At 53.3% G+C, this 17,172-nt stretch overlaps 1 protein-coding gene across 1 annotated transcript in view; it reads right to left on the bottom strand.

Moving 5' to 3' along the window:
* The window catches only part of PKD1 (polycystin 1, transient receptor potential channel interacting), a 45,307-nt gene that overhangs the window by 19,224 nt on the left and 8,911 nt on the right, over nt 1-17,172 (bottom strand). The window contains exons 6-17 of the mRNA XM_017823037.1: nt 17,100-17,169; nt 15,705-16,454; nt 14,575-14,706; nt 12,892-13,067; nt 12,365-12,498; nt 8,238-11,860; nt 7,356-7,505; nt 5,557-5,700; nt 4,605-4,884; nt 2,934-3,150; nt 2,337-2,487; nt 1,648-1,800 (exon numbers count right to left, since the gene is read on the bottom strand). Of these exons, the coding sequence (XP_017678526.1) occupies nt 1,648-1,800; nt 2,337-2,487; nt 2,934-3,150; nt 4,605-4,884; nt 5,557-5,700; nt 7,356-7,505; nt 8,238-11,860; nt 12,365-12,498; nt 12,892-13,067; nt 14,575-14,706; nt 15,705-16,454; nt 17,100-17,169 (5,980 nt within the window). The remainder of the gene's footprint in view (nt 1-1,647; nt 1,801-2,336; nt 2,488-2,933; nt 3,151-4,604; nt 4,885-5,556; nt 5,701-7,355; nt 7,506-8,237; nt 11,861-12,364; nt 12,499-12,891; nt 13,068-14,574; nt 14,707-15,704; nt 16,455-17,099; nt 17,170-17,172) is intronic.

The following is a 17,172-nucleotide window of genomic DNA, read 5'->3' as shown; positions in this document are numbered from 1 at the left end:
TAAGGTTCCTTCCAACCCAAGCCATTCCAGAATTCTGATTCTATATTCCTGTTCCCTGGAGTTCACTTGTAAGGACCATGCACATCTTCCCTCTGGGGCTACACGCTATTCCCACAGAACCCAACCAGAAAAAGCTGGATAGAATTCCTCCATCCACTCCACTCCCATCAATGGAAGCAGGATTTAGCCCTAACTGAATCCGTTTCAGTGTCTAAATACTCCTGAAAGCTGTGGGAGGGACCCTGCCACTCAGGCATGATGGATGTCCCTCCCTCTGCTCCCAGATGTGTCCAAGAAACAGAATGTTCTAGCCATGGCCTGGAGCTTCCCGCACTCTCGAGGCTGGATGGGAGGGACTGAGGCAACACATGGAAGCTGTTACCACAACCCCGTTCCTCGCTCTTATTCATCTTTTTTTCTTTTAATCATCACAGGATTCAGACGTGATTCACCACATGTTTTGGTGAAGAATCAAAACAGCATCTGCAGGTCTCGAATTCCCCCTTTTCTGCTTTTATTTGTAAGCTCTTGAGAAGCCAGGACATAGTGTGTGAATCGGAGTCCACGAGTCAGGAATCAGGGAGGTGGGGAAGAAACTGGGTTATGGGGAGGAATCACCCAAGGGCAGCTCCTACTTAGGGAGGAGAAAAGACTGAGATTCTTTTTTTTTCCCTCCAGGATAAACTAATTCTGATTCTTCCCCTCCCCTGTAGGTAAAATCAGAACTGTAACAGCCCTGATGGACCTTTCTACAGGAAAGGAATGTGTGAACTCCACTTGTCTCAACCCCTTGGGAAATTCTAGATTACTGTTTTCCTAAGCTTTTCATTCCGATCCAGAGCACAAACTAATCCTGGAATGTCAGCTTTTCTCGTGGAATAAAAATTCTATTTCTAGACCTAAGCTTCCACAGCGAGACCGAGTCACGAGGCAAGAGGAGGTGGGAGAGACAGAAACAAACCGATCCAGCACGGAAAGGGATGTGCTGAGCCCCAACCCCGGACAAAGATGAACAGAAAGATGGGATTTCTGAGGTCTGCAGGCTCTGAAGCAGAGAAGAGAGCCCAGGACAGGCACTCTGTGGGTGGCATGCAGTAGTCTGTCCATCATTCCGACGCCTGTTCCCGCTGCGCAAGGCCCTGACCTGGCTGGAGGCGAAGCACAGCCGAGGCCAAGGTACCTGACTCCAGTCCCCAGAGCAAGGATTTGGGAGGGCGGGGAGGAGGATCATGCCAGAGCAGCCTGGCTGACCACCAAACCCCAAGTGCATTATATAACTGGGCTCTCTTCCCTCCTCAATCCACCAGGCAGCAGCCCCAGCACTGGGAACTGGCTGGGGAACAAGGCACTTCCAGTCAGCAGCAGAGCAAAGGAGGGTTTCTCATCTTGTAGGGTAGAAACAGGGCTGGGAGGAACATCAGGCCTTGGTCCTTGCCCCTGGCCCAAGGCAGGTCCAGCTCTACTCGTGCTACTCCTGATGGGAGCCCAGTCTGTCCTCGGAGATTCTCCAACTCCCCCAGCATTTTATTCCAGTGTTTCTGGAGCCTCCCTGTGTCGGGGAGGGAGCCAGGGAAGCACAACAAGGATTGGAGAGCACCTAAGAAGCAGCTGGATGGCCAGAGGCGGGAGGTGGTGACGGGAACGTACCGTGCACTGCGCCAGGGCCGCCGAGATCTGCTGGATGTCATCAACAGTGTTCACCTTCAGAGAGTTCAGGGTCTCCGTGATGTTGTTGCGAGTCCAGGTCCGGAGCTCAAATTCATTCCCAGCCTCAGGTTCCAGAAGCATGGATCTCTCATACTGCGGGGAGAAAAGCACACAGAGTGAGGAAATCTAGGAGGTTGTTACAGAGGATGATGAGCTGAGCTTAAGTCTCCTCTTCCATGCTCTCTGTACCTCCCCGACTCTGCTTCTCCCCAGAGGGATCTAATGAGCTGGTTTCCCAGCAGAACTTTCTCAATTTTGCTTGTGCTTTCCAAGCCATTATCTGAACAGCCTTGCACTTGATAGCGAAGTAGTGCCCAGTGTAGTCCTTACCCAGCTAAGCAGAGTCCTGTGCTCAGGGGGATCATCCCTGCCTGGCTTCCAGGAGTGCAGCAGGCCCTTACCAGGCAGGAAAACACAAGTATAGCCCAAAATTCCTGCCTCGCCTATAGCGATGCACATGGAAGGACTGGGCCCCACTTCAGGTGGGAGTGAAAGGGAATTCTGCCGGGAGGGTGATGCTGTAGAATTAGTAATTTCCCTACATTCTTGTACAAAATCTGGCCCAAGAACTTTACTGGTGACTACAAGGACTTCTGGAAGCCTCTCTTGAGTAGAAAGAGCTGCGTTACCTCATTTAAGATGGTGATGAGGGCCAGGGAGTACTCAATGACCTGCTGAGGGTCCCCTTGTTTCACCAATCCCTGGAGCACAGTGTCAGTTTGGTTGTAGAGCCAGTGAGAAAGGCTGGGAAAGCCCTCAGGTAAGCCAATTTCCATGGAGCTGCAAGGGAAAGAGGGATTTGGGTTAAGTGCAGACTGTCACCGGGGCTGGGAAGGGAGAGAACAGGGAAGCAGGTGGGTGAACCACAAAGACAGCACTGCTGATGCCCTGGCACCCACTTTGCAGGAGCTGCATGGAAAATCACCATGGACCTGAGACCTGGCTCCTCATCAGCCCAGCTCTAGGACCTGATGATCTTAGAAGTCTTTTCAAGCCTTAACGTTTCCATGATTCCAAGATTCTACGAAAGCAGTAACTTCTGGGAAAATCTTCCCCTTGAGCGATGATCCACAAAGACTGGAATTCTCTGTACTGCACTTCTGCTAAGCCTCCCCACCCCTTCCTGCCAACAGCCTCTCCCAGGAGGCAAACCTTTCACCGGGATCCACCGAGCCCTTCAGGACAGGGAGCCCAGGCTGGACACTGATGCTGTTGGTGACCCTTACCTGTTAATGGCCACCACGGTGGCTCCCAGCTGGTCCTGCACGAGGACGGACACGGACACCTGGAAGCCGCTCTCGTGGAAGCCGGGGGGCAGGAAGGCGCCGTGCTCGGCCCGGCTGCCCTTGTAGAGGCAGAACTCGTGGAAGTGGCCGCGGCGGCGGCGCGAGGCCAGCAGGATGTACACCAGCGGGGCCTCCGCGTCCTCCGTGTCCCGCCAGCCTGCAAGGGAAACCCACACGGGGGGGCTGAGGGGGGCCAGGGCACGGGGGGGCTGCACACACCTTCCCAAAGCCTGGGCCACCCGTCTGGGCTGCGCCCCTTCCCTCCCCCGGGGTGTCCCACCCTGCTCAGCCCTTCAGCATGGACGGGGTTTGGAGCAACCCGGGCTAGTGGAAGGTGTTCCTGCCCATGGCAGGGGGTGGGACTGGATGGGCTTTAAGGTCCCTTCTAACCCAAACCATTCCAGGCTTCTCTGATGATTCTGCAGATCTGCCCTTGCTGCTGTCCCCAGCAAGGGTCACCTTGCTCTGGTGAGAGGGACAGTGTTTGGGTCTTGTAACATTTAAAAGGATTATGAAAAATCCATTATCAAAATAAAAATGGGAATAACTCTGCTGGGACTGGGAACAGCACTGACCAAGGCCATGGCTTCTGTACAAGCCTTGCAAAGCCTGACATTAGACAGAGGCTCAGCCCTCTGGCAGTTCAGTATCTCAGGAACAACTGAGTCAAGGATAAAACCCGCAGGAAGGTTTCCCTGGAGATCCCAGGAATTATGGGGAGTTTCACAGGGGCTGGGAAATGCTCTGTATGTTTGCCAGTGAGCCCCAGTGAAGGTGTTGGCTCTGCCAGGGCTCACTGAGCTGGACATCCACCAGTAGGTCTGTGTCCTGGTCTGTCACTTCAGCTTAAAAACAATCTAAGAGCTAAAATTCCCACCGTTCCAAAGAGGAATGGATTTCAGCATTATTCTGGGCAGCTCAAAACATCCCGAAGTTACAACCCCATCACGCTGAACACACTCTGCTGCTCCCCCAGCCTCGGTGACCAGCGCCCTGGAAGCAGCAGCATCCATCCCCTCTCCGCGTGGCTTCCCGGCACTGTGCACAAACAGCTCTAATCTCTAACACTAATCATTTGGGGAAATCTGGTTTCCAGAGGCACTTAGTCCTTGGCCCAAGGCTACGGGACATCAGCCAGGCCACTTTTCCAAAGCTGGGCTTGTTGTTGCTGTCTCTGCAGCTGGTTGGGAAGGTAACTGCCGGCGGGAACATCCAGCCCACATGGCAGAGTTGGCCCCAGTGCTTTGTCTTTTGATTCTTCCCACATAAATGTGACTCAGTTTTGGGCACCATCTTCTTTTTCCTGCATCGAAGTACCAGTTTCTTCCCCAAGAGCTGGCCTGGCCTGGATGTCACCATTCAACTACAGGAATTAAGATTTATAAAACTGCCTGCCTGCTATCATGAGTTTTAGAGCTCCATAATTTGGGCACGCAAAGCTGCTCCTGGGCCAAGCCGCTTCCGAGCTCAGCCCTGGCCAACAATGTCCTGGGGTAGGAGTTTGGGGCAAAAGAAACCTCTGTGGGAAGAGCATCTGGTAACACTGGCCATGGGAAGGCTTTGCCTGTGAGGGGCAGGGAGAACTGGCAGGTGCCCACCCAACGCTCTCACCTGCACACTCAAAGTGCACCTTGGTCATGAGCGCCCTGAGGGGTCCTTGGGGAGACAGGAAGCACTCTCCCCCCTTGGGGGGCTGGTTGGGGAGCAGGTCGATGGAGGCGAAGCCCTCCTCCCCCGTGGTGAGGTCTGTGATGTGCAGGGTGAAGGTGTAGCCCTCGCCATCCTTCAGTGCCCCCGGCCTCAGCACCAGGTTCATCCCCGTGTCCCCAGTGGAGGTCGTCGTTTTGTCCAGGATGAGAGACCTGTTCTTAAAGCTGTGTGCTGCCCATCTCTGCAGGGATGGAAAGACAGGAGAAGTTTTGTTTAAATCTGCAGTTATGTCCTTAAAATGTTTTCAGATTGAGTCTCTTATAAAAAGTAACAGATTTCTAGTGGGAGCGTCTGCCAAATTTGCAGTTGATAATTCAGCTTTAGTCTTGTGTGCTACAGCAACAAGAACTGGAACCTTTCCAAAATGTCTGGTGGGAATATTTCCACTGTGAGATCTACTTTAGTTTCTGGGATTACATCACCCTCCGACAGAATATTTCATAATACAGAGTACAAAACACAGGAAATAAATGAAGGACTGGTGGAGTCTCCACGGGATACCATGTTTTATATGCTTCAAGCTGAACATGGCCTGGGTGGTTACTGTTAATAGCACAAAAGTACAATTGTGATAACAAGAGAAACAGTGAGATAACCAGGCAGAAAATGCCAGGCAAGGACATGCTGGGCTTGCTGGGAGCAACAGGACTGCCCGTTCTGAGACCTGCTTCACTCCACAGGCTGCAGGGATGCTGTGGAGTGGAATCAGGAATCAGAGGAGGGCAGGAGGTACTCGGGGGATCAGGAGAGACTAAACCACCTCTGCTTGAGCCACCAGAATAACAGGCAAAATGCCAACCAGCATGGAGAAAAAACACTTTACCAAAGGTGAAGCAAAGACCAATGACTTTACCCCAAGCTTGGAGTCGTTGTGACAGTTCTGGCAGGTCCCCTCCAGGTAGACGTAGGAGCTCTTGCTGACTTCGTAGACAGACTGAGCCTTGCAGGAAACACACTCCAGGGACACGATAGGGACTCCTCCCCTTTTGATGAACACCTGGGAAAGCAAGAGGCTCCATTAGAAGATCTGACACCAAAATACAGACAACTAAAATGTAAGGACACATCCCAGCACCCGGTTCTGAAAGGGGGAATCGCTGTGCACCAGCCCAGCCTATGCTAAGGAAACAGGAGGAAGGGATTCCCAAAGGATTACCAGTCAGATTTAAGCTATATCACTGCTCTCACACTGCCCAGTTCTGTCACTGGTTTTCAAGAGCCACTCAATGCCAAACTGGGCCAATCTAGGTCATTCTGGATTTACTTTATCTATACTTTAACAACATAAATTGCTTTCAAAATGTTCCTCTGGCCCCCTGTGCTGAATTCCCAGCAAACCCTGCTTTGGCTGTAGGTTAGGGATGGAAGAACCACCTTTTCCAGAGAGCAGCATGTTGTTCCAAGGTTTTAGCTGGAATCTAACTGCACTTCTCAAGATATCTACCACACCTTCCTGGCAGAGCACCCAGAGAGAGCAGAGGCACCGGTGGCTCAGACACAACAGCTTTTGAGCTCTGACCCCTGTACTTCGTCTAAATTCCTTTAATCCCCAAGGAAACAGGCCTGTCCAGTCTTGGACAGAGCCCTCTGTCCTGGCATAACGAGCATTAGGAATTCAAAGACAGTAATGAAGACATTGTTTAACATGGCAGACTCTTAAAAGAGGATAAATATTCCCCAGCATTAAGCCTGAGAGCATTGAAGCTCCATTCATTCCTCCAGTATTTGCAAATTTCCTGCGACACTGGGATCATTGTTTTGCGCTCGCGCATGGAAACCAGATAGTACGGAATGTCCTTGAAAGACTATCAATTTCATTTTTTTCTTTTCATCCTCCAGCTCTGGTTTCAAACCCCGGCAGTAAGAGTTTCCACTTTCAGAGTAACTACACCTCTAATTGCCAAGTGCACCAGATGAACGTTCCTGACATGAACCGTCGGGCTGCGGGTGCGCTTGGCCTTGGGCTTAATGTGTCATAAACAACATGCACTTAAGAAAATCCTCCCTTCAAAAAATTTGGAAGGAGAGAAGAGAGGAACTGTTGACAGTAGAATTAAGCACCAGGTCTTAGGAAGCTCTCTCTGGGCAAAAACCAGGGAAGACCCTGCTGCTGTGGGATGTGAAGAGCCAAGACTGCATAAAGTGCTGGGAGAGCCACCGACCATGGCCGGGCTCCTTCGCTGGCCCATGGTGGGACTCAATGATCTTAAAGGTCTTTTCCAACCCACATGATTCTATACAGAAACTAAAAGAACTTGGTAGGAGAAGCAAAAAGTGCTGCCCAAGGAAGATGACTGTAAGATGGCTCTCTCACAGAAATACCAACGTCTGCTCCTGCCAACAACCTGGATGAGATCAGTTACAGAGCCCCAGTGATGCCCTAAAATCTGGGGACTAATTCTTCCCTGAGAGGGTGGGGAGGCCCTGGCACAGGTTGCTCAGAGAAGCTGTGGCTGCCCCATCCCTGGAAGTGTCCAAGGCCAGGTTGGACAAGGCTTGTAGCAAACTGGGGTAGTGGGAGGTGTCCCTGCCCATGGCAGGGGGTGGAAGGTCCTTCCAACCCTACCATTCTATAATTCTGTGACTCCCAGTTTGGCTGTGTCCAGCAACAGGCACCCAAGGAGAGCAGTGACAGTTGTCTGTGGTACGTACGGTTTGGTTGGTGGCCTCAGGACTCATGTCCCCCTTCCTGACGGTGAGGTCGAACGTGTACGCCACATCTGCTTCTAATTCAGCTTTGGGAATTGTGACAATTCCTTCACTGGCACTGAAATTCAGAGAGCACCCTGCAGCCGAGCTCTGCTTGCAAGGAGAAAAGAACTTTCAAACCCTCCTTGGTACGGGTGCAAGTCGGGTTAGTCCACAGCCAAAACATTCAGGTCCACACAGAGTCACTGCCACAGACCTCGCTGTGCAGTGCCACCACTGGGGTGGGAGAAACAGGGCGTGTGTGGACAACAAAACACATCATCCTACTCTTCAGGTTAGTAAACAGTACTTGGAATACTCCTGTGTTTCATCTGAGCTTCAGATTCTTATTTTATAGCAATTAATTCTTCATTAAATAGCTTATAAACGTTGCCAAGAATCACAAAAAGCTCACAATAACTCAAAAGGTCTAATCCACAGACACTTCACATCTTGCTATTTTGAGGCAAATATATAGAAAACACAACATTTTACAAGCAAAAGAATCCCACATTCAATCAAAAAGTGCTCCTGAGGTGGATCTCCCATCAGGATCTGCAGGGCAGTTCTCTCTTGCCCCTCCATCAGTGCAGGGTCAGACCACTTCAGCATGTGAGGACAGTGACCTGCTTGTGACCACAACTTATGGTCACTTGACCTCTCTGAAGTCTAACTCTGTCCCCTGATGGCATTAGAGACATTTAACTGTTAATGGGACAGGGACCAGAGCCCTCAGCCCCCAGAACTGCAGTCAGCAGCTATTTCAGGCCAGACGTGTTTGTAGTGGAGCTGACGTGCAGCTGGAGCTCCCCAGCGGTCACCCTGGCTGTGCAAGACTGCTCTTACCTTGGAGGAGTACGTACAGGACCACTCGTACAACAGTGGGGTCTGTTCGCCGTCATCCAAGTTCGGGTCGTAGGACTTCTCCCCGTCCAAGATTAAGTCCTGAGTGTTGGACCATACACGGTATGACCCCCCATCAATGATTGGGACCAGCTTACTTGGGATCACAGTCACATTGGCAAAGATGCTTTTGGACAGGGGGGTATCTCCAAAGGAGACAATAAACATGAAGCAATAGTTCCCAACGTGCAGGGCGAGCTTTGGGATAACCAGCTGGGGCCTGTTCACGTCAACGTTCGGCAGCCGGATCCTGCTGGAGTCATCCAGGTCCATGCAGCTGGGTGCTCGGTAGATCTCCCACAGGTGCTCTGTCTGGTACTTGATGCACCCTCGGAGGTCAATCTGTGCCTCCAGATAGTTCCTCTGGGATCGCTTCATGACTACCTGGGGGGGCAAGGCCAACTCCACCTCCGGCTCCTCGCACTCCAGGACTTTGACGGTGACAGTGAGCTGGGCTATGAAGAAGCTGATGAGATTGGTGGCATTCACCTCCACCAGGTAATCCCCGGGACTCAGGTAGGAATAGTTGGCCACTGCAACCCTGGTTGTTTGAGTGGAAGAACCATCCCCAAAGCTCCACAAGAACTCAACGCTCCTGCTGCTGGGCACCACCGTGGCTTCGAACAGCGCCGTCCTGTTGACAAAGGCATTGGAGGCAGAGAGGGAGACCTGGACTATCGGGTCTTGGACCTGGATGGTTCTGGTGATATTGACACTTCCCAAGTCATTGAAGGCACTGAGGTGAATCTCAAGCAGCCCTGCAGCTTCTGGAGTGTAGGAAACACTCTCTCCTGACACAGTGACCACAGACCGACCTTGCTCTTTCCACAGGGAGAACCGCCAGGAGAAGGACACACGGGAGCCGCTCCCCACGCGGGCACTGAGGCTCTTCTCTGTGCCTGTGGGGATGCCCTCCTCACAGCAGTTCAGGAGCCTGACATCCCGGATGGCCTCCAGGACAGAGATGAGCACCTGGGCGTGTGCGATGCTGATCTGGTTCTGCACAGTCACAGTCACCAGGTAATCACCGCTCTTGGTGAACTCATGGGTGTACCTGGACCCGTTGAGCACCACAGAGTAGTCCCCGCTTATGCTCACCAGGTAACTCACAGAGGTACCTGACAACATCCTGATCACAAAGGTGACCTGCTCCCCTGGCTCCACCACCTTCTTGCTGGCGAGAACTTCCAGACCTTGGATCCTGTCCAGCACTGAGATATTCCTGCTGGCCAGAGCCCAGCTGATGTCGTTGGATGCGTTCAGATGGACTGTATAAAGCCCCGCTGTAGGGAATGTGACTGCCACAGACTGGCCAGTCAAGGTGCCATTGGGCACCTCCCAAAGCCAGGTCACTTCAGTCCCTTTCTGCAGCTCCCCCTCAAAGACCACCGTGGAGCCTGATGAGACATACCTACAGTCCAGCTCTGCTGTCCCTATACTCAGCCCCTCTATAACCTCCTCTACACAGATAGAAATTGTTGAATTGGTTGAATTCAGCTTGTTTTCTGCTCCGACGATGACCTCGATGACCCCAGGGCTTTGGAAGGAGTGTATAATGAAGGGTTCAGAAGTAACAGGAGAGGAGCCATCCTCGAGGTACCACACGTACGTGATGCCAGTGCCACTGGTTATGGTGGCACTTATGTTAACAGAGGCATTAATAGCAGCTGGGTTGGGGAAGGCGTAGGGCTTTAGGAGACCAAGGCTTTCAACAAACTCCAGTGTCCTGTTAACAGTGGCACATCCCAGCATATTGGTGGCCTTCAGATAGACAGTGTAGTTCCCAGCTTCAGGGACGCTAAAGGAGAAAGTTTTCCCAGAGGAGGTCTGCACAGCATTGCCATCCCGCTGGACTACCCAGCTGTAGGAGATGTTTGTTCCCTCTCTCACCACGGCCTGCAAATGGAGTGTTTTGTTTGTTGGGAAATACATGTCCTCCACCAGGTCACCGCTGGCCACCTGCAGGCCCTCAATCTGCTCCAGGACGTAGACGTAGATGCTGTCCTGCAACGAGCTGATCTTGTTCTCTGCTGTCACAATGACGTTGAACGTGCCCACGGACCGGAAGGTGTAGGAAATTGTGGAGGAGCCTTGGATAGGAGTGCACCGATCGCAGAGGATCCACGAGTAGCGGATGGCAGTGCCAGCCACGAGGGTGGCTACAAAACTCACCGACCCATTCAGTGGCACCACTGTCCTGCTGGCATTGATGGTGAGGCCAAAGAGGCGACGTTTCACGGTGACGTCGATGGTGGTCTCGTTAGAGCTCACGTCGTTCTGGCCCATCACGGTAATGCTGTAACGGCCCGTGCTGTTGTAGGAGTGGGTGGCGACTTGCCCAGGCTGGGTAGTGCCATCTCCAAAGTCCCAGCAGTAACTCACTTTGGTTCCATTCATGCTGGCAGAGAACAGGTAGATCTGGTTCAGCTCCAAAACATCTGTCCCATTATATTCAATCTTCGCTACCCCAACTGGTTCCTGGACTTCCACAAATGCTGTGTCGTTGTTGAAAGAGACGTTGTTGGAGACAGTCACTGTGACCAGGAAGACCCCTGTGTTCTTGTAGGTGTAGGTCACCTCGGTCCCACTCGATCTGGCGGACTCGTTGTTCCCGAAATCCCAGCGGTAGCGGTACTGGTAGGGAGGCACGGCACTGACCTGGAAGGTACTCTCTTCCCCAAGCCTCACAAAGTGCTTGGAAGGGAGAAGGGTGACATTGACTATCTCTGGCTCCACACAGACACTGGTGAAATAGTGAGCCTTGTTAAACCTGCTGGAGAGAGTCAGGGAGAGCAGGAACGTCCCGCTTCGGGTGAAGTTGTGCCTCACCCCAGGGTCCCCCCTGACTGTGACATTAGAGGAGCCATCTCCAAAAGTCCAGTCAAAGATGTACTCCTCAGGATTCCCCGTCACGTACGCGGTGAGCTGCACGTCCGGGTGCTCCAGGATGCAAGAAGCTGGCTCTATTTTGAGCACTTCCAGGACAAATATCCGAACAGGAACAGCCTGGGAGATGGAGTTCACGGGATTCACAGCAGTCACATTCACAGTGCAGTTGATGTCCTTTATGTACACGTGTTCTACCACTGGCTCCTGACTCCTCAGCACCGTCCCGTCCCCCAGGTCGAACACCCAGGTGATGCTGTCCCCGGTCTGCACGGAGGCGTTGATGGTGACAGACGCTCCCAGCTCTGCTGCCTCGCCCGCGGAAACACGGAGCCCAGTGATCTCCTCAAACACCTGGTAGCACTCCACTGTCTCCACACTGCTCACGGTGTTGTTGGCTGTCACGGTGACGTTGTACACCCCTCTCTGGGCGTAGCTGTGGGTCACTGTAGGCTGGAACTCTGTGAGCAGGGGGGACCTGTCCCCGAAGTCCCAGGTGTACACGACACCATAGGGGGATGGCAGGGGATGGGCTCGGAAGGTCACCGGGCGGCTCACGACTAAAACTTCCTCCTCTGCTTCCACCTTCACGTCAACCAGGTAACTGTGGACGTGAACTGGGGTCAAGTGTGTGAGGTTCTCGAACTGGTTGGACACGACAACCATCAGGGCATATTCTCCTGCATTGGAAGAGAGCAGAGCAAGACCAGGGTGAGGACATGTCTGTCTGCCCCTGTGCTGTGCACACCCAAGGCTTTCCCTGCTCCAGCCCAGGACCAGCAGGAACTACACCAGGACATGTGCATGAGGACCAAACACCAAGTAAGGAGCCAGTCCAGCAGGTACAGAGAAAAGATTTTCTTTCTATTTGCCCACAGAACAGACCTTCCTTGTTGCCCATCCCTCCCACCAGCACAGACCCTGCCCTGCCCCTCCTCTATCTATCCACTGAGGCTGCCCAAAAATGGACTGTGTGTGGTAGACCTGCTTCTTACAGCATGGCCAAACCTCTCCAAGAAACACAGTTATAGAGGATGGCAACTGGAGACTTCCAGTCACTGGCCATTCGTTCAGGAACAAGGTAATGACTTCCATGCCTTGGTTTTATTGGATGGTGTCTTGTAGTCCCCTCATAACAAAAACACCTGAGCCCCTTCTTGCCCAAAGAACCTTCCTGACCATACCTGGGTCTTGGTAGATGTGTGAAACATTGTGCTCAATGACAACCTCATGGACACTGGGATCAGGAACAAGGAAAGACTTGTTGTAGGGAGGTTTGAACAGGTATGTCTCCTGGACACCATCTCCAAAATCCCACCTGGAGAAACAGGTAAACAGTGTTACACTGCACAACAGGAAAATCATGGAAATCCCAGAGGAATCCTGGCCTGTCTTTCAGGTCGGAGCTGGGTTTTCCAAAAGAAACATAGGAAACAGCATGACAAGTATCAAAGCAGTAGCTGTGCCCAATGCTGAGAGGAGCACAGCACTGGTAAGAGGAGGAGGAACCCAATATTAGAGCAGTGTGCAATACTTTAAAAGAGTGAACTGAACTACAGGTCCCAGCCAGTCTGACTGACCCACAGGGATTTCAAATTAACTAGGCAGCATCTGAGAGATGGACCAGCTGGCCCTGGGGAGAGAAACAGTGCAGGCAAGGTAAGATATGCACAGAAAGGTCCTAAGTTTGGGGAAGTAGCAAAGGACTCACAGGAACAGAGCCTCCACAGCCGAATCAACGTGCACCCTCGCCGTGAGCTCCACGGTGCTGTTCTGGGGCAGGACTGGCAGGACACCCACCACTGTCAGGTTCTTCATCTTATTCATCATCTCCACCGTGACGTTGTAATTGACCGTGAAGTTGCTGACGTGGTTGGAGGCGGTGAGCTGGGAAGGACAGTGGGACAGAGACTGTGCTGGGGATCACCTCATCGTGCTGCCCTCTGAGCGTGAGGCTTCACTGCACTCAAGATGTCCCACCAGGCAGGCGAGCAGGCCAGCGCAGAGAAGAATGGCCCCTGGGGCAGGGAGGCAGGGCAAGAGCCTGGATGGAACTGGAAAGCAGCCTAGGCTGGCAGGTCACCCACCTGGCAAAGCCATCTCTTGCTGGAACCACCAGTACAGTCAGCCCAAGGAAGGACTGGTGCTACAGCAAGAGGGAAAGAGAGGAGCTTCTCATCCAGAGGCTCCTCTGGCTCTGAACTTGCCAGTTACCCCTGTGCTGGCTCCAACATGCCCTGCACAGTCTCCAGCTGCTGAACACAGGCCACCAAGGGGACAACAGACACCTTGGGACAGGGGCAGATGAGTGGCTTCAAGCACAGAGAGCAGGGATGGGAGAGGCTCATAAAATCAAGCACATGAAGTGCACCTCCAGGATCCTGGTGTGGTGGGCACAGAGAGAGAGACCAAGGCTGGGCCGAGGAGGAAAGAGAGGCAAGAGACACAACAGAAATAGAGCAGGGTCCTCAAGATTATTTAGGCATGAAACGCTGACAGGGCACCTGGTGACAGAGCATCTTGCCACCTCCTCACCTGCAGGAGCTGCTGACAGAGGAACCCTGCAAACCCAGTTGAGTAGAGATATCTCACCCCAACGTGTAAGAGAAGTTCATGTCTAGGCTTCTGTGACTGCTACACTGAACCCAGCACCCCCCAGGCTAATGGCACCTTGTCAGCTCTGTAAGTAAAAGCGCCCCAGGCTTGTCAGCACAGTGCTTCACCCAGCAAATTAGTGCTGCACCAAGCAAATTAGTGCTAGCGTGGCCTTGGAGCTGGGCCTGGCGTCTCCTCAGGAAGCCAAGTCACCCTGCAAGAGGATCAAGCACCTGGATGAGAGCAGACTCCACCTGGCAGTACAGGGCATGACACAGAGAGATGTCCTGGCCAGAGATAAACTCTTGTTCCACAACACACACCTCCCTTGGCCCAGACTCTCTGCTCCATCCTTCTGAGGCCATGACAAAACCCAGTTCCAGTCTGCATCAGGAGGAAGAGAACAGGACAGAGAACAGAAGAGCTTGTGGGAGGTCTGTCCTGCCTACAGAAGTCTTATGTTTGCATCTTGCCTCTGCCTGGTTCTGAATCCGTATCTCCTGCCTCATTCCTGCTGGAGAGGAGGAAGCACAGACACTCCGTGAGCAGAAAGGAGAACAAGGAGAAAAGAGGAGAAAGCAAAGATGAGGAATAAAGTGAATTAATGGAAGAACAGAAGAAACTATTTGCATTTGCAAGAGCAGCTCAATGAGAAATAGCAGATGAGCTCGTTGGGAGCACAGTGAAAACCTCAGCTCAATTCTGTCTTCTCCTCTCCCTGCTGCTCTTCCCGCTGAGTTTGTGGGATGAGATGGAAACCCAGGGTTGAAATGGTATCATGGGAAAGGCCTTGGCTTACCGAAAGCTTGTACACGGCTGGGCTTTGGTAGATAACGTTGAAGACAACATTGTAAAAAGTGAAAGATGGCTTATCATCTACTGTCCATCGGAAAGTCACATCTGACCCAGCCTCCATCACAGGGATGTAGCTCTGAAAGGCATGAGAACATTTCATACTAGTGCAAGAGAAAAGCATGCCCAGCACTTCCCAGGAGATCTCCAGCTGAACTGGAGAGGGAGCAGGGTCAGACTGGGAGGCACCTCACACCTGCAGACAGTGCCCTCAGAGCATGACACAGAGGTGACACATCATCTGGGGCTCTGCTGCTGATGGAGAAATGCAGACCCTGACCAGCAGAGCAGGGAGCACACCCCACACTCCCTGCTCCCACAGCCCAGCACTCTGCTCTTGGGATCAGGTCTAAAAAACCTTCTGATATCTGCAAATAAACAACTCGGCTTTAGCTACACCTGTAAGCTGAGCCTCTGACCCTCGCCCATGGACGGTGCCTGACCCAAAGGCTGAAGGGCTTGATCTGCCCCGTCCTCACTCCAGTAGGGCCTCCTGAGCAGACTGTGGCAGCCAGGAAGGGTGAGACCAAGAGGTGGAGGTGCAGGATCTGCTGGAAGCAGCCAGAGCTTGAACAGAGCATTTGGGGCAGTTGCTGAACAGGTTCCCAGGGCTGCAGCTCTGGGGACAGGGGCTTGGAAAACAAAAAGACTGGAAACGCCAGAGGAACCCTAAGACTTGGATGGACGAAGCTTTTTTACAGCTTCAGCCAGCTGATGTAAGGATTTAGCAGAGCAAATCTGAACGTCTTGACAAGTCAAAAGAAGGTAAACACTGGCCTCTCATAACGCCTCTGGTTTCTGTGGAAGTGGAAAGCCAGTATCCCCCTCGCAGGAGGTACTGCCTTACCTCTGAGGGGATTCAAGGGAACATACAGCCAAGCTGCCTTCCTGCTGGAGAGCACCAGTGCTTGTGCCACATGCCTGTGTCTGCAGCAGCGCGGGCAGCACGGCCTGGGAGCTTAGCAGCAAGCAGTGCTCCCCCCAGCCCAGCCTCCCCAGAGCCAAACACACACCTACGGGCTAAAGGGGAAGGCTAAAAACCCAGCTGGTGAATTAAGGGCGGCAGCCACCACTCACCACCCGTGTGTTCAGCAGGACCCTGCTCTCGGGGTCGGGGGTGGCCCTCAGCCCGCGGATCGGCTCCTCCACCTTCACCGTGACCGTGATGTTCTGGGAGCTCACTTCGTTCTCCGCCACCAGCACGTGGGTGCTGAGCCCCTCCCTGAGGCCGCTCAGCTGCACCACAGCGAACCAGGTGTCGTTGTTGTCCCTGGCACACTGCGCCGTGAGCGGTGCCACGGCCGCCGGGCAGGCCCCCGTGAAGGGCACGCTGTGGTTGTCCCCCAGCCAGGTGGCCGTGGCGTTCACCCCCGAGGACAGTTTGAGCACCAGGGTGGTGTGGTTGGTGGGCAGGTAGACCCTGCTGCCCTGGGGAGCGGGGTGGATGACACGCAGGCCTGACACCCGTGAGGCCACCCGGAAGCTGCAGGACAGGTTGGCGCTGAAGACCCCGCTGTCCACGCTGGCTCTGACCGTGTAGAGACCAGGCTGGTCCAGCCCCGCGTTGTGGGGGCTGAGCACCGGGACCAGCTGCTCCTCGGCATAGCGGACACGCAGCGAGCACACGGTGCTGTTCACCCGGGGGGGGCCCACGGAGCCCTCGGACGGGCCCAGCGCCCACTCGGAGGAGTTCACACGGAGCACGTTGGCTCTGGATGGGGATGTGGCACTGGGCTGGCACCGCAGGAAGGAGCCTGAGCCTGCATTGTGCTGGATGCTGAAGACATCCCCAGCCCTGACAAAGATATTTTCTTTTCTGAATGAGACCTGCAAAGAGTGGAGACATTTTTGGATTAATGCGTCATGTTAGGAGCACTCAGCACCAAGCTCTTGCCTGGGCATGATGCTGGATGTCCTGCCAAGGGGAAACCAATAGAAAAGCTGCAGATCCAAACACAGCACAAGGAGACCTTTCTCCACCCTGTTCTCCTTGGCCACTCTGAATAAAATGTGCCAACACTGAAATCAGCTTTATGCTCCATCTCCACTGTGTTAATGCCATGGGAACAGCCCAGGGAATTTGCACGGCCTTTTCATAGAATCATGGAACCACAGAAAGGTTTGGCTTGGAAGGGACCTGAAAGCTCATCTCATTCCACCCCCTGTCATGGGCAGGGACACCTCCCACTAGCCCAGGTTGCTCCAACCTGGCCTTGGACACTTCCAGGGATCCAGGGGCAGCCACAGCTTCTCTGGGCAACATGTGCCAGGGCCTCCCCGCCCTCTTTTGACCCCTCTGACCAACTGTGCTTGGCAACAGAGCCATGTCATGGCATGTGTGACACTGGGCACATCCTTTCATTTCAGTGGACTTCAGTGTCTCCATCTGCCACAACTCAAATTTACCCAAAGCCTTCAGGAGAAAACTGCCCCACCTACCCACTGGTTACAACAGCTAGTGTAAACACTGACCTGATACTGGGAAGAGGGGCCAGCTGGTACTGTAAAGAGAAATTGCTGGTGGAGTTCATAGCTGGGCTGGCTG

Source organism: Lepidothrix coronata, unplaced genomic scaffold (assembly GCF_001604755.1).
Source record: "Lepidothrix coronata isolate B3197 unplaced genomic scaffold, Lepidothrix_coronata-1.0 Scaffold101, whole genome shotgun sequence".
NCBI classification, from domain to species: Eukaryota; Metazoa; Chordata; class Aves; order Passeriformes; family Pipridae; genus Lepidothrix; species Lepidothrix coronata.
Note: the sequence above shows the minus strand (reverse complement) of the source record. Positions and strands in the feature narration are given on the sequence as shown.